Source organism: Onychomys torridus, chromosome 4 (assembly GCF_903995425.1).
Source record: "Onychomys torridus chromosome 4, mOncTor1.1, whole genome shotgun sequence".
Classification (NCBI taxonomy): Eukaryota; Metazoa; Chordata; class Mammalia; order Rodentia; family Cricetidae; genus Onychomys; species Onychomys torridus.
Window position 1 is genome coordinate 116,511,973 of NC_050446.1, and position 15,668 is coordinate 116,527,640.

General features: G+C 51.0%; 1 protein-coding gene across 2 annotated transcripts in view; it reads right to left on the bottom strand.

Annotated features, from left to right (window-relative positions):
• Positions 1 to 15,668, bottom strand: part of Slc12a5 (solute carrier family 12 member 5) — a 39,543-nt gene that overhangs the window by 4,623 nt on the left and 19,252 nt on the right. For both annotated transcript variants that reach the window (XM_036186420.1, XM_036186421.1), the window contains exons 8-21: positions 15,407 to 15,618; positions 13,483 to 13,653; positions 13,132 to 13,230; positions 12,927 to 12,984; positions 9,124 to 9,298; positions 8,444 to 8,562; positions 8,045 to 8,143; positions 6,816 to 6,935; positions 6,380 to 6,484; positions 5,072 to 5,240; positions 2,830 to 3,025; positions 1,450 to 1,619; positions 971 to 1,102; positions 79 to 186 (exon numbers count right to left, since the gene is read on the bottom strand). In XM_036186420.1, the coding sequence (XP_036042313.1) occupies positions 79 to 186; positions 971 to 1,102; positions 1,450 to 1,619; positions 2,830 to 3,025; positions 5,072 to 5,240; positions 6,380 to 6,484; positions 6,816 to 6,935; positions 8,045 to 8,143; positions 8,444 to 8,562; positions 9,124 to 9,298; positions 12,927 to 12,984; positions 13,132 to 13,230; positions 13,483 to 13,653; positions 15,407 to 15,618 (1,933 nt within the window). The remainder of the gene's footprint in view (positions 1 to 78; positions 187 to 970; positions 1,103 to 1,449; positions 1,620 to 2,829; positions 3,026 to 5,071; positions 5,241 to 6,379; positions 6,485 to 6,815; positions 6,936 to 8,044; positions 8,144 to 8,443; positions 8,563 to 9,123; positions 9,299 to 12,926; positions 12,985 to 13,131; positions 13,231 to 13,482; positions 13,654 to 15,406; positions 15,619 to 15,668) is intronic.

Sequence of the window (15,668 nt, forward strand, 5' to 3'; positions counted from 1 at the left end):
CCAGAACCTCTCACACCTGTGCAACCTCATGGTCTGAAGCAGTCTGTGGCTCTGAGAGCCCCACCAGGGGGCCCTTACCTCCCGCTCCCGCTCATTCTTGGTTAGGTGCATCTGTTTGAGAATCTGAGAGCGCTGTTCCATTACCAATGTCTTCTCATAGGTGTACGCTGAAATGTCACTCTCGTGCTGTGGACAGGGAGGAAAGTTGGAGCTTCGAACTCAGGAAGGCCAAGGTGGGAGGCAGGATCCCCCCCTTCCGCCAGCCTGCACCTTCCTATCTACTTGTCCTAGCACCAAGGTTGGGGAGGCAAGGGACTATACACACAGGGCCATGGCCTGGGAAAGCAGGCAGCTGGTTCCCTGTGTACCCAACACAGAACCAAGGATGTAAATGGTGATGTGATGAGTGAGCCAATTAATTAATTACCTGCGTGAATGAAGAAGGGGAAGAAGTTTGTGGAAGAACAAGAGGTGAATGAACACATACCTAGGTGAATGGAGTGATTAGTGAATGACTACATGGGTAGGGTTTGTGATCACAACAGGATACACTGGGGAGGTGGAGAGAGAGATGTGGGACCGAATACCCACCAGTAGCAGGCCAGGCAGCAGCCTGCATGGGTTTGAATCCTGACTCTGCCACTCGCTGTGTTGTGCAGTCAAACACTGGAATTCTGTGTCTCAACATTCTAGCTGGGCACGAAAATGTCTAATGCGTGTATCTCATTGGAGGCCATGAGAGAGTGCCTACTTGCCAAGTGCACACAACAGCCTGCTGTCGAGTGAGCACCCTATGACACGCAGCCACTCTGTGAGAGAAGGCTAGCTGCGTGAACGCTTGGATGGGATGTAAGAGGCTAAGGGGTGGTCACAGGGGAAGGCAATCTGCATCATCTGCTGATGGTGCTGGGGCCAATAGGAAAGAGCCGCCAATGGGACCTCAGAACTTCAGGGGCTTCTGGGGACTCACCATCTCCACCACCTCCACCTCGGCCGTAATGCGTAGGTGATACAGAAATGTGGTCAGGTCTTTCTTCATCTGGATGCTGTTGTCGTCCATCTGGGCCACAGTGAAGATCCGCATCTTACATTTCCTCCAGACCTGCAAGGATCAAAGGCAATCCAGAAAGGTCCAGCCAGAGGCTGTGAGAAGACCCGTGGCCAAAGTGCCCACCCCCTCACCCTTCCCACAGGCGCTTCCCACCAAGTCTCTATCTGCAGACTCCCCTGCTCGGGTCTGAGGCGCCTCCACTAAGGCACCACTTCCTGTATATACACCCTTCTCCTTTGTAGCAGGGTGAAACATCAGTTCCTCACATCCCTGATAAGGGAGATGATCAGAGCCCCCAGGAAGGGCAAGCGTGGAGGCGGGCCAGAGCCCAAGCTTCCCCAGATGTGCCTGCATGCACACATACCCTCCCCACACCACAGACATGCATGCACACGAACCTTGTGGTGACGCAGCAGGAAGGGCAGCAGCATGAGCATGCCCCCATCATGCACGATCCACCACACATCGATGCTGCCCTCGGAGAAGCGCTCAGGGTTCCCAGGAAACATGGAAACATTCTTGGTGACCAGCAGGGCCAGGTGGCCAGCCGTGGTTTCCCGGACCAGTTCTTGGAAAGGCCAAAAAAAAAAGGACCAGAGGGCAGCAGTGACCAATCTTCCTGGTGCCCAGATAAAGCCACACGATCTCCTGGTACCCAGCACCCACCAGACTCCATCTGACCTTGGCTTGGACTCTAGTAATCAGGACACCAGCATCTACTGGGCCTCAACATCTACTGGCTATTTGACTGTAAGAAAGTACTTCAGTCTCTCCTGGTCTCAGTTTCCCAACCTGTTAAATGGCAATAATGTTCCCTGTTCTTCTTTCTCTTTTGTGTGTGTATATGAGGTTCATGTGGGCCACATGTATAGATGTATCTGGAAGGCAGACATCGGCCTCAGGCCTCCTTCCCTGTCCCTCAATAGCCTTCTACCTTTCATTTGTTTTTGTGGCTGGCTGTCTGCTTGCCTGCTGGAGACGGGACTCTATGCCTGACCTCACTGGGCTAGAGCTCACAGAGTAGGCTAAGCTGGCCAGCAGCTGAATCTCAGGGGTCTCCTATCTCTGCCTCCTCAATACCGGAGACCTCTGGATTCCAAGATCAAACCCTGGCTTCACACTTTCATGATCAGCACTTTATACACTGAGACTTCTTCCCTGCCTATACCTCGATTGATTAAGAACCCATCAGGTAGCTGGGCAGTGGTGGCACACTCCTTTAATCCCAGCACTTGGGAGGCAGAGACAGGTGGATCTCTGTGAGTTCAAGGCCTGGTCTACAAAAGGAGTTCCAGAACAGCTAAGGTTACACAGAGGAACCCTGTCTCAAAAAACAAAACAACAACAATAACAAAATGGGCCATGGGTGGCCTCCGGCTGTTTCAAACATGACTTCCCAGCTGTGTGACCCAGGCAAAATCCTCACTGTCTCTATGTCTCAGTCTCACACCAACATGCAGGTGACAGTGCCCAGTGCTCAGGGACATGAGAACATTAGAGAAAGTCTCGACTTGCCTGGCACACAAAATGCATTCTATAAATGTTGATCAGACACATCTAGGAAAGACCAGAGCTGAGACACAGACCTTTGATCACAGTGACTCTGAGGCTGCAGCTCTCACCCTGCCCCGCCCTGCCCTGCCCTGCCCTGTCTTCATCCCAGAGCCTGACATAGAGGCTAACATGTGATATCAATGCATGTGTTGAACCCACGCCCACGCTCAGAAGCAATGCAACCCCGAGCCAGCCCTTTATCTCTGAGCCCACTACATCAGTACCGATGAAGTTCCTCCATGTCTGGTGATCCTCCTTTTGCCGCCAGTTTCGAGGCCAGCCCACTAGCACAGTGTTGTGTTGCAGCCCGCCGAGGCCCCCAGACTGGATCAGGTGGGACACGCCATCACGCAGGTTAGAGGAGATCACGACCTGGCAGAAGCCCTTCACCTTCTCTGCCTCCATCAGGCGCCTGATAGACTGTGGGGGTCGGGGGAGCGTGTGTTGATAAGGGCCAGCCTTAGACACCCTGGCTGGGGCTGGGGCTCACAGCCTCCCTCCCATCTTTTCACCCCTCCCTCCCTGTCTCTGTCCCTTTCTGAATCTGTCTTCCTGAACCTCAGCTATGATCATATCTGACTCACTCTAGGACCCAAACCGGCACCTTCAGTCCCTATTCCTGCTCATCACATGAACCATCCCACCTCCTCACACCTTGCTGCTGCTCTAACAAGTCCTTTGCTCTACACACTCTCCACCTTCATCCCACGTGCTCCTGACCCATCATCCATTAAAACCTGCTTCCCTAGACTCAAATGCCACCCTCCCCCAAGACTACGCTCTACCTAGACCATAGCTAAGCCAGGTTGTCCTGCATGGCCACACAATGTAGTGATTTATTTTAACAAAAACGATAGGCATTTTCTGTGTACATTTAATTTGCACTGGGGGAAGGGTTCTCACTACTCCCATTTTATCAGTGAGGAAATTGAGGCTCAGAGAAATGAAGACTCGCTTAAGGACAAGCTGCTAATGTGAGTGACAATTCAAAAGCCAGGAGGCTCGTTTTAACCGCTCTGCCCTCAACCACTGACCTGATGTCTAACAAATAGAAGCTAATTCCCATCTCCGCCACCTCCCGGCTGTGGCCTCGAGCAAGTCACCTAACCTCTACTCTTATCGTCCCATGGGGGGGGGGGGCAGTTCCACTTAGGAATCAGGAGAATTACACAACTTGATTCATGAAAGGGCTCAGGACACTGCCCTGTATCATAGCCCTAATGTGTCCTGTTGCACTGTCCTTATTAACCCAGCAAAGCACTCAACAGTGCTGAATGGGGTTGGAGCCTTCGTGTGGGGCCTGTGGCCTGTGGCCAGCACTTGGTCTCTTGCTCTGCCCTAGCTTGTGCCTGGTACCCAGCACGCTCTCGGCCAGTCCACATTGAGTTGTCCTGACCAGTTGGGGCCTCTAGCTCTGAGTCTTGATGGATTGGTGTGAACGGCCCAGTGAGGCAGAAACAGAAACTGTCACAAGCCATTAGAGGTGCCCTCCCTGTCTCACCTTGCCTCCCTAGGCCCCCTTTTCTCTCTTCCAGCTACAGCCCTGAGGGAAGATAGGCCTGAGTCTGAGGTAGAATCCTCCTCGACCCACTGGGTTCTAGACGGTTGCCATGCCATCCATGCCCACTCAGCTGCCCCATTCACAGTGGCTCTGGATGCTCCTTTGAGGATATGATAAAAGCAGGTGACCCAGAGCCAGGGGCATGTACAAATCCTGGCTAGACTTCATCCGGCCTGGTGACTTAAGAAAGCTGCCAGCCCTCTCTGGGCCTTGGCTTCCTCCTAGAAAAGCTTTGAATTTGTTTTTGTTTTGTTTAATTTTTTGTTTGATTGGCTTTGGTTTTTGTTTTGCTTTGCTTGAATTTTAAAACACCTTGAAAGATTTGAAAGATTTACCCCTCCAGAAGGAAGAGTAGTTTCTGACGAGAGGTAACCTGATCCCTAAACCTCAGTTCCTCTATCCATAAAATGGGCCCTTCTGGCTCGATCAGCCTTTGGTTCTGTAGGCTGAATTGTGTGTGTGCACACACAGAAATGGAGGTCAGGGGTTAACATCAGCTGTCCCTTTTAACCATTCCCCACCTTACTTTTTGGGGTCATTCATTAAGCATGGAGCTACTGACTGGCTAGCCTTGCTGGCCAATGAGCTCCAGGGATCCTCTTATCTCCACCCCTGACCCTTAGTGCTAGAGTTACAGATGTGCATCCCAGGGCCCCGGCTTTTATATGGGTCCTCGGGCTTTTTACAGCATGGGCTTCCTCCACGGAGCCATCTCCTCAGCTCCTGTGAGTGGAATTCTTAGGCACTCGCTCACCCTCTGACCCTCAGGCTCCTCTTCTAAGGAGAAGACCAACTCCCGAGTCCCCTGAGATCCCGAAAGTGTACTGAAGGCAAGTCCAGCAGAACAAAGACCGGCTTCAGACCCTTCAGACCCTGGCTTCCCACCCTACCCGGCCTCTGCTCACCTCCTCTGCCCGCTGAGCCTGAGGGTGGTTGTCCAGAAAGGTGCCCTCAAGGACAGAGCCCACAATGGTCAGGCCCTTCCCTGCCTTGAGCTGGGAGGTCAAGGACAGCAGCTGGGGGTGCACCACGTTCTGATCCTGGTCCACACGCACCAGTACCAGTAGCTGGGGCCTGAAGAGGGTGCAGGTTCATGTGACCCACCTCCCACCTCCCAACAACCCCACCCTTCCACCACATAGCTAACAGAACCCATTTGTCCTCTAGGCCCCCATACCTGGGCCCCATCAACCATAACCTGCTGGGCCACAGCAACCATTTCCTTGAGCAGTAAGCCCTCCAGCCATCTCCCACACCCCTCCATCCACCCACCCACCCACCCATCTCTCCATCTACCCCATTCATCTATCCATTCAACCACCCACTCATCCATTTCATCCTTCAGTCATCCAGCAATATCCAGATGAATTTACCTACCAGGCATTATTCACTGGCTCACCCACACATCCACCCACACACTATCCATTCACACATCCATCTATTCACCCAGATAGACTCCCATATGTGTATAAGCTTATCCATCCATCCCTCCAGCCATTTCCCCAACACTTCTTTATACATTCAGCACCACATTCCTCCAACTCTCCATCACTTTCATAGTATTCACCAAGTACCTGTTCTGGGCTGGACCCTATGCTGACCACATGAGAATTTACAGACAGCACCAAGCCCTGTATCTGGGAGCCCCAGGTTAGTAATATGTCCATAATTCAGACTTCCAGCCCAACCCTCGGTGGAACCAAGGGGGCAGATGTCAAGCTGGGTGTGTACAATAGCCACTTAGGAAGTACCTGACCAAGGGCAGAAGGAGAAGACAATTCTAGAAGCCCTAGGGCCCCTCCTCTTCAGTAGAAACGTCACTAGTCTGGAGACTCGTGCAAGACACTATCACTCTCCAGGCAAGGGAACAGACTCTGCAGAAGGACTGTCTTCCTGCCTCCCTCTCTCTGTACACCTCCACAGATCTGTGAGCTGGCAGCACCCCCAGAGCTAGGAAGGGAGTTGGCCATACAACATGAGTCTGAGAATTTTTTTTCACAAGTAATGGAATGATCAAATAGACAAACACATGGTGAATAGATTTGGAGAACAAATGTCTGGGACTCAGTTCATCGTAGTGTAGAAGAGGTCAGGTGAGATGGGGTTGGAGAGAGGTTCCACTCAGCCAAACAAAGTCATAGGGATAAACAGGGTCCCCTCTCCCTCGCCATCTTTACCCTGAGGCCTCCCCCGGTGCTCTCACCACCACTCACCTCCAGTTCTTGGTGTGCGGAGGTCCTTCCTCCAGGCGCAAGAGAGCATAGCGAGCGGCACTGAGAGACAGGCCTCGGATCCCATCGCCCCACTCCTTCTCTGCCCTGGGGAGGGGGGAGTCACATGAGTCCAGGAAATCCAGGAGTGGCAGGGGGAAGCATCCCACAGATCAGTTGTCCCAAGGCACAGCCATATCTCCCATGTCGATCTCACCTCCTGACTTAGTCAAGCTGTAACAGGTCCCTTTGAAATCACTCCTAAATCTAGATCTTCTCTTGCCTGTTTCTCAAGACATCATCAGCCTCATCTCCAAACCTACCCCATCTCACCCCTTCCCTTCCTGTACTCCAGCCCTGGACCATCACCCAGTCAGCCCTCACCCTTTTGCATCCCTCACCCTTCCCTTGGCCTTCCTAGCCTCCCCTTGGCACTTACCCCCGGTACTCGATGTACTTATAGATGAGCCCGGCGATGAGCATGGCCACCAGTGCGTAGTACCAGGAGCAAATGAACATGAGAGCCAGGCAGAGGCTCATACCCAGGAAGGAGAGGGTCCTGGAAAATGAAGAGAACCCAGTCCCTGAACCCTTTGCAGGGCTGATGGTGATGCCTGGGCCTGGGCAGCAAGAGTAGGGTGGCAGATAAGGCCTGGGGAAGACATGGTCATCTCGATCTAAAGGCCACACCATTGTCGAGTGAGCACCATGCAGACAGAGGCTTTCTAAATAAACAATAGGTATAGACAGGGCACTGCTCCATGTCCCACCTGACTCCAGAGTCACGACCCCATCTAGTCTCTGTCCCTAGACCCGGCCAGACAGCTCCAAAGAGATGGATTAATATGGTTTCTGAGACAGTGGTCCATGGACACACTGGAAGCAGGACTTTCCAGAAAGAGGCCAGCAGCCACGAGCCCTAAGACCCAAATCAGGTGGCTTCCATGAAAGTCCATTATCCTGCCAGGTAGTGGTAGCGCACACCTTTAATCCCAGCACTCAGGAGGCAGAGGCAGATGGATCGCTGTGAGTTTGAGGCCTGGTCTATAGAGCTAGTTCCAAGACAGCCAGGGCTACACAGAGAACCCCTGTCTTGAAAAAGAAAGTCTATTATCTCACAGTCTTATGGGTGGCCATGGGCCAGTCCCCTGCTGTGAACTCAGCTTTCTCTTTGTGGTGTGAGCATGGTCTTTCTCATCACAGAAGGAAAGCCCCAAAGTAACATGGTAAGGAGATCTTAGCTCCTTCAAGAAGAGAATCCTCCCTGTATTGTCGCCAATGTGCTCACCAGAAACCCAGGAGGGGGTGTGGCTACTGTTCCCACTTCCCAGCTGAGGTTCAAAGAGACCCCCCTCATCAGCCCAAGCTCTCACAGGCAGGAAGTGAAGAGTCAGACTGTGGATTTGAGTCCTGCTGACTGTGACCTTCATGCTATACTGTAAGAAGCTGAGCATTGTGGACAAAGAAGAGATGGTCACTGAGGCTGTTTCTGACTCTGTCACATTACTGTTTGTAACCATACAACCCTCTCTTCAACCTCCCTTGAGCTGTCTGGATACAAAAGCTAGAGAGGAGGAGACACCCTGCTCGAGGACCTCAGATCTGAAGTGGGGCTAAGGAGAGGTGAGACATGGCTCTGTGGGAAGGGGTGGAGAAATGGGCACCCACCAGTGGTAATATCGAAAGCGTGGTCTCCAGTTGGGCGTCCTCAGCAGTGTCTGCACTGCACAAGCCAAATTCACAAACATGTAACACATCAGGAAGAACCTAGAATGCAAGACTCCAAGTGAGGCGGATGCAGGAAGATGCACAGAAAGAGAAACTGAGACTTGAAGAAAAAAACAGGACATGGAGGAAAGAGAGGTAAGGAGGAGAGGAGAGGGCCAAGTCATGATGAAAAGCCAAACTTCACAGCACACCCTGAAGTGTATGAGGGTGAAATCTATACAACAGAGGCAGGGCTCCTGTGGCCATTGGGAGCGTCCTGGGATTGTTAAGGTGGTGGTAGAGGGACCCAGGAAGAGAGGCTCATGGGGCCAATGGGTGGGCCCCAGGCCTAGCACGCACATGGAAAGGATGGGGGCGACCTCGTCCAGGGAGGCGATGAGGATGCCAATCTCACAGATGCAGGCAGTCAGCAGCAGCGCCCAGGTTGGCTCTCCATTGGCTTTGCCATGGCCAAAGACCTGAGAACAGAGCAGCCATCGTGGGGAACTGAAGCCTTCAGTCTTGGGAACCAGGGGAATAGAAGCAGGACTCTTACAGCCAGGGAGCAGGTATGGAGAGATGGCTGGCTGTATTCTGTATCCTCTAGGGAACCCAGGGGAACAGCTGGCTCTCTCTATCTCACTCACCCTCACTGCCATCCTCATGCAATAACACTGAAATGACTCCCAGAGGGAAAGAGGCTCCTGGGGGACAGGTGAGATGTGTCTGTGTGCTCTATAGATTTATTCTTAAGAACCACAGAAAAAGACAGACTTTTCTAGCCCTGTCTCTGGCTCTCTGAGTCCCCAACTGCCCCCTCGACTGGAGAAGAGCCATCTGTTCTTCCTCTAAGAGCAGATAGTGTTCATAGATGGCACAGATCACAGGGTAAATGCCAAATAAGGTCCCTTATTTTTTAGTGCAGCTGTGGGCAGTACCAAGGAGGGAAGGTCAAGGCTGCTGGTAGCCCTGGTTCAGTGTCTGCTGGGCAGGGGCCCAGATGACTGGTCTGTTGTGTGGGGCGGCTCTGCCATACTGACCTGCAAGAAGGGCACTATGCCATCCCGGGAGATGGCCTGGAGCAGGCGTGGGGCCCCTGTGAGGCTCTGTAGTCCAGCCCCACAGGTAGAGAAGAAAGAGCCAATGACAATAACCCACGGAGATGGCCAGGCCAGGGTACCCACCACCAGGTTGCCATTCACAGCCTCCCCAAACCTGGAAAGACACAGAAGGGGACAGAAACATTGGGTGAGCAATGCCCCCTGGATTCCAGAGAAGCTTGCCCCAGACCGACGGCATACCCAGCAGGATGCTGACCACAGGGTTAGGTCACAGTGGTCAAAGCAGATACAAAACCAAATATCCTTGGTACTTCCTGTCTGTGTGACCTTGAGCACATCACTGCCCCTCCTCTGCTGTAAGCTGAGAATCTCCATGAGCCTACCTCACACAAATGGTGAGGGAGCAGGAGACACAATGGGAAAACTGCCCAGAACAGGGTATGAATACGATTTTAATAAACAGTCCATTGTTAACGTGGTGATCCTAGGAAAATCAACTGGCTCGATGGGACTGTGGCGTCTCCCTGTAAAACGTGGGGGCTCTGGCTGCACTGTGTCCTGAGGGTGTAAGGACGGAAGGGAAAAGGCCTGCAAGATGGCTTAGCAGGGAAGGGCGCTTGTCATCCCATGACCCACACGGAAGAAGGAGAGAGCTGACTCCCACAAGCTGTCTTCTGACTTCCACACGTGTGATAATGGCACAGATATGCCATGTGCACGCACACAGACACACACACACACATACATATACACACACACACCACACACACACACAGACACACACATACACATACACACACACACACACACACACACACACACACACACACACACATTCATACAATAAACTAATGTTTAAAAAAATAGAAAAAAAATCAGGTCGGGCATAGTGGCACACACCTTTCATCTCAGCACTCAGGAGGCAGAGGCAGGCAGATCTCTGTGAGTCTGAGGCCAGTCTGGTCTACAGAGTGAGTTCCAGTATAGCCAGGGCTGTTACACAGAGAAACCCAGTCTTGAAAAGAAAAAAAAAATCAAAATAATTTTGTATCAATGCAACTGTCCTAAACTAGAAGGAATGTGGTGGCATGTGCCCACAGTCCCAGCCACTTGTGAGGCTGAGGCAGGAGAACTCCTTGAGTCCAGGAATTCCAGAGGAGCCTAAGCAGTGTAGCAAGACCCTACCCCCAAAAGGATGAGCTGTTAAGAGCACTGGTTACTCTTCCAGAGGACCTGGGTTCACTTCCCAGCACCCACATGGAAGTTGACAAACTGCCTGTGACTCCAGTCCCAGAGGATCCAGCACTCACTTCTGGCCTCCATGGACACCAAGCATGTATGTGGTGCACAGACATACATGCAGGTAAACACTCATACACATAAAATACAACAGATATTTTTTAAAAGGGGAAAGAATGGAAGGGGAGGAAGGGGAAGAGAGGCAAGAGATAAAAGAAGGGGGAAGATGGGAGATGCGGCCTTAGCAGCTGGGGGATCCTGTCCCTGGAGATGTGCTCACAGGGCATTGCTGAGATACTTCAAACGCCAGGCATAGAGCTGTGGATGAAGGGACTGCTGGAGCCTTGGCAGTCTCGTGAGAGGTCTATGGTTTAATGAGATATATGGAGGTCAAACTACTCTAAAATAACATCATATATGCAAATTTTCATTTGACCTGGTCACACCCCCACCTAAAGACCTTTCAGTTGACTCCACTTAATTTCCTTGTAGAAAAACCAGGGCCCCATCCTGACTCCAGCCCAGGACCCCATCTTGACTCCAGCCCAGCCTCACAACCCCATTACATTGCTACAAAGAGACCAAAGTGCCAATGTGAGTCTCTTCCTTCCCCCATCCCTTGTGTGTACATGCGCTCTCCAGAAGTGAGGGACCAGGGCACTAAACCCAATACAGCTGTAAGTCTGCACAAGTACATGCACATGAAATACATGACACAGCCATTTCTCCTCTTCACCCTTGACAATGCCCATACCGCCTATGGTGCCTTCTCCTTCCTACTTGCCTGATCTCTATTCAATACTGAAAGTGGAAAGGAAAATAAACTTTACAAAGGGGCCAGTGAGATGACCCAGTGGCTAAAGGCGCCTATCCTTCAGACAGGGACCCTTGGCAATCTCACGAGAGGTCTACGATTAAATGAGGCGTGGAGATCAAACCTCCCTAAACTAACAGTCATAGATGCAAAATGTTCAGAACTGAGTTTGATCCCTAGACTCCATGGTGGAGAGAGAGAACCAACTTTGAAGGTCATTATCTGACCTCCACACATGTGCCATGGGACACACACACCTGCACACATATGCACATCCTCTCTCCCCCCACAGACACTGATAATAATAAATATATATGTATATATTGCTTTTCAAGACATTAAGATGTGGTCTCTTTACATGACCCTGGTCAGCCTGGAATTCACTATGTAGTCCAAATTGGCCTTGAACTCATAGAGGTTTGCCTGCCTCTGCCTCCCAAATGCTAGGATTAAAGGTGTGTGCCACCACAGCTTGACAACAAATAAATTTTTTAAAGAAAGTGGGAAGACTGAGGCAGACATCACTCAGAATCTGTAGTGGGGAGGGGCCCCTGCTCCCAAGATGCCGATTCTGTGGTGCTCAGATCTTCTATAGGAGGCACAGTACCCAAGACTCAGAATCATGTCTGGTGACTTACAACCCCTAACACACTAGAGTGCTGTGCACCTGTCTGTTACATTGTATTGTTTAGGAAACAATGACCAGGAAAAGTCTACACTGGTTGTTCTTCCAGAGGACCCAGGTTCAATTCCTAATACGCACATGGCAGCTCACGACTGTCTGTAACTCCAATTCCAGGGTTCCTAATACTCTCATGCAGGCAAAACACCAATGCACATTAATAGTAATAATAATAATAATAATAATAATAATAATAATAATAATAATAAAAGTCTACTAAGCTGAGTTTTAGTCAAATACTTTGATCTGTGGTTCATGCCGGACAAATTACAATGTATTAAAAACCATTCTAGGGGCTGGAGAGATGGCTCAGTGGTTAAGGGCACCGACTGCTCTTCCAGAAGACCCAGGTTCAATTCCCAGCACCCACATGGCAGCTCACAACTGTCTGTAACTCCAGTACTAAGGGATCAAACACTCACACAGACATATGTGTAAGCAAAACACCAATGCACATAAAATAAAAATAAACAAATCATAAAAAAAAACCCTTCGAGCTTTTCCTCAGAGGTACGTCTGCAGAAGCCTTTCAAATGCTACATGAAGAGCTGAGGAGAAGGAACTGCTGGACCCTGGCAATCTCGTGGGCGGTCTATGATTAAAGGAGATAAATGGGAGCCAAACTACCCTAAAACTAGTAGTAATGTGTCCATTAATGTGTTCACTTGTCCTGGTCACACTGAACCCCCTGTGTGCTCTCTGTAATTCGGGAAAAAAACAAAAAACAAAACAAAACACCTGTGTTACTCTTTGCTTCCTTTAGAACCTTCAAGGCAGTGAACAATACACAGGAGTGTTAGGTGAATGAATGAATGAATGAATGAATGAATGAATATCCCAAACCAAAGGAGACATCTCTTGAGCTTCTTAGGCTACAGTGACAAGAAAGATAAAATATTCAATAAAAAGAAAAGTGAGTGGATCCACAGCTTTCGTGGCCTCTCACCCACTGGCCCCTTGCTCAGGTCCCCACCACTCTGCCAGGTCAGTTTCTTCCTGAGCCCACCCCCCCCCCAGGACGAGACCCACCCCCATTCCTTCACTTACTTGTCCCGCAGGACGACCCCCTCAATGCAGGCCCCGAACAGAACAACCGAGCTGATGTCTACGGCGAGAATGAAGGAGAATCCCTAGCATGGTGATGCTCCACCACCACCCATCCTGAGCCACCAGAGAAAGTAGCAACCTCCATGCCTCCCACAGTCCCCCACACATACACCCAGGGTGGACATAACCCAGCTGTACAGGATACAGACAGCAGAGGTGGTGGCAATGGCCAGGATGGTCCCAGTAGGGATGGACTTCTGGGCATCCCGCAGGTCTCCAGACCGGTTTGAGCCAGCCATGATCCCTGTAGGCAGAAGAGCAGTTCATATAGAAGCCAGGGCTCTTGAGGAAAGGACACATATTGGAGTTCGGAGCCTGGTACTTCGCCTTGCCATATCGGCTCCTGTGCTACCTTTTTTGAGCCTGAGTCCTTCTCTCCCATAGAGTACGCTACTGTTTAGTAGCAGAGTTAACTAAGAGACATTTGTCTTGTCCCTGAACCTCCCTCCTCCCACTCCCAGGCAGGCAGATGCCTCCCTCCCCAGCTCCCGCTCACCTGTGACTGAGGGGAAGTAGATACCAACAAGCAGAGTGAAGTAAGAGGTCATGTCACTGAAGACATAGGGGTGGTCCATGTCAACAGGGGTGCCATCTGTCAGGCCCACGGAGGGCATCCCACGCCTCTCCACAATCACCCCCTTGGTCAGGTAGGAACTCCACAGGTTCTCTGTAGGAAGACGAGGTACTCAAGGACATGGCCAGAAGTTGGGGGCCAGAGCTTAGACCAGCAGAGGTGGGGAGCAAAAAGTTAAGACCAACCAAATCTCATTCCCACCATTTCCCAAGCTCCTGCTTTGTGTCAGGGTGTGGGCACAGATTTCAAAGCTGAATGGGACTGAGTTTCTGCCCTTCAATAGTCCATTCTAGTGGGACAGACACAGAAAATCCTTTCTTAGACTAACTCCATATGTCCCCAGTTGACCTCATCAAGCCCCAAGCCCCAACTCATGCCCTCATCTCTCATCTTGGTAAAGGCACCAGCATCAATCAACTCAAACACCTTGGCAGTGCTCTCAACTGTTCCTGTTCCCTTCCTCTGCTTCAAGGCATCTCAACTTTAGTCCATCGCCACTCGTTAGTGAATATTTCTCAAACAAGCCTTTTCTTCCCACTCCAGGGGCTCCCCCACCTCACACCAGCAGCAGGTGAGATAGATGACTCTGCTATGGGGCTCTCAAACAGCACTATAGGGCGTTAGGCAGAAGCCTGCCGTCTACACATTAAATGTTAGTAGCACCCCTCTATTTTTCTCATGTTTTATGTGCATGGGTATTTTGTCTACATGCATGTCTGTGGACCTCACATGCACCTGGTGCCTGCAGAGACTAGATGGCCTCAGATCCCCTGGAATTGGAGTTACAGAGGGTTGTGAGCCACCATGTGTCCTCTGGAAGAGCAGTAATTTCTCTTAACCTCTGAGCCATCCATCTAGTGTCCAAAATATATCTCCAGGGACCAGCAAGATGGCTCAGTAAGTAAAGGCACCCGCTGCCAAACCTGATAGTCTGGGTTCAATCCCAGGGACCCACATGGTGAAAGGAGAGAAGAGACTCCATCAAGATGTCCTATGACTTCTATATGTACACTGCATGCATGTACACACACATATAAACATGCAAGATAAAATAAAGTGTGTGTGTGTGCACACGCGCACGTGTGTGCACGCACAGACACAGTCAAACACCTCCAGGGCAGGAGAGCAGATCTAGCTGAGAGCCCCTACTTCATTACTTCTGAAACCATCATTGTTTCTCAGAAGAGTCATCTCTGTCCTGGGCTCCCAGCATCTGTCTCCTTCTGCACCCCCACTGCCTTAAGGATGTAACCCCAAACTCCTCAGCAAAGCTTCCAGGGCCGGCCACAGTCTGACGTGCACCACCCCCTCTAGCACCATGCCTTCTCACCCTTTCTTTGTATGTTGCACCCACAGTCACACTGAATGACTCTCATGGCCACACACATTAAGCAGGCTGTTCTATGTTTTGTAAATCCGTATTCCTCAATATAGCTGACAGTCTCCTGCTTGTCCTCCAAAGCCTCCCTTGGCAAGTGCAGGAAGCCTTGTTCTTGACAACTGATACATGTGGATGCTGTGCCTCCTCGTGGTTCTCTGTTCACTGAATACACATCTCTGTGGATCATAATCTATTAAGACATCTATCTGTCACTCATGTGGTGGTCCCAGTGCTTTAGCCCAGTGTTAAGTACTTAGTAGGGAGAGAGCACTGCCTTTCTTCCTTAATAACAGTGAAGTGCATTCCACTCTTGCCTCTACCTCTCCAGAACGCTTGGGACAGAACATGGCCTACACGAGATGCTCAATTAAAGCTGACCGGATTGAACTGAAACCCAAGGAATACCCCTAATCCTGACAACCCCCGAAGCACTCCACAGACACCAGCCCTTTCCCGTCCCCCTACCTTTGATGAGGCCACTGGCAGCACCAGGAATGCCTTGGATCTCTGTGACATTGTTCCGGGTGAAGTACTCATCACAGGTGGCGTTGAGGAAGCGAGAGGAACAGAAAAGGCCCCAGAGCTGTGTGGTCACTGTCTCATTTCCTTCCCAAGCCAGCTTGGCACAGACATCAAAGCCATGACGAGACAGCGTGCGGTTCCCCAGGAGGCAGATCCTAGGGAGAGAAGGGAGTAAGGGAGGTAGGAGGAAACAAGATCTCTCCCT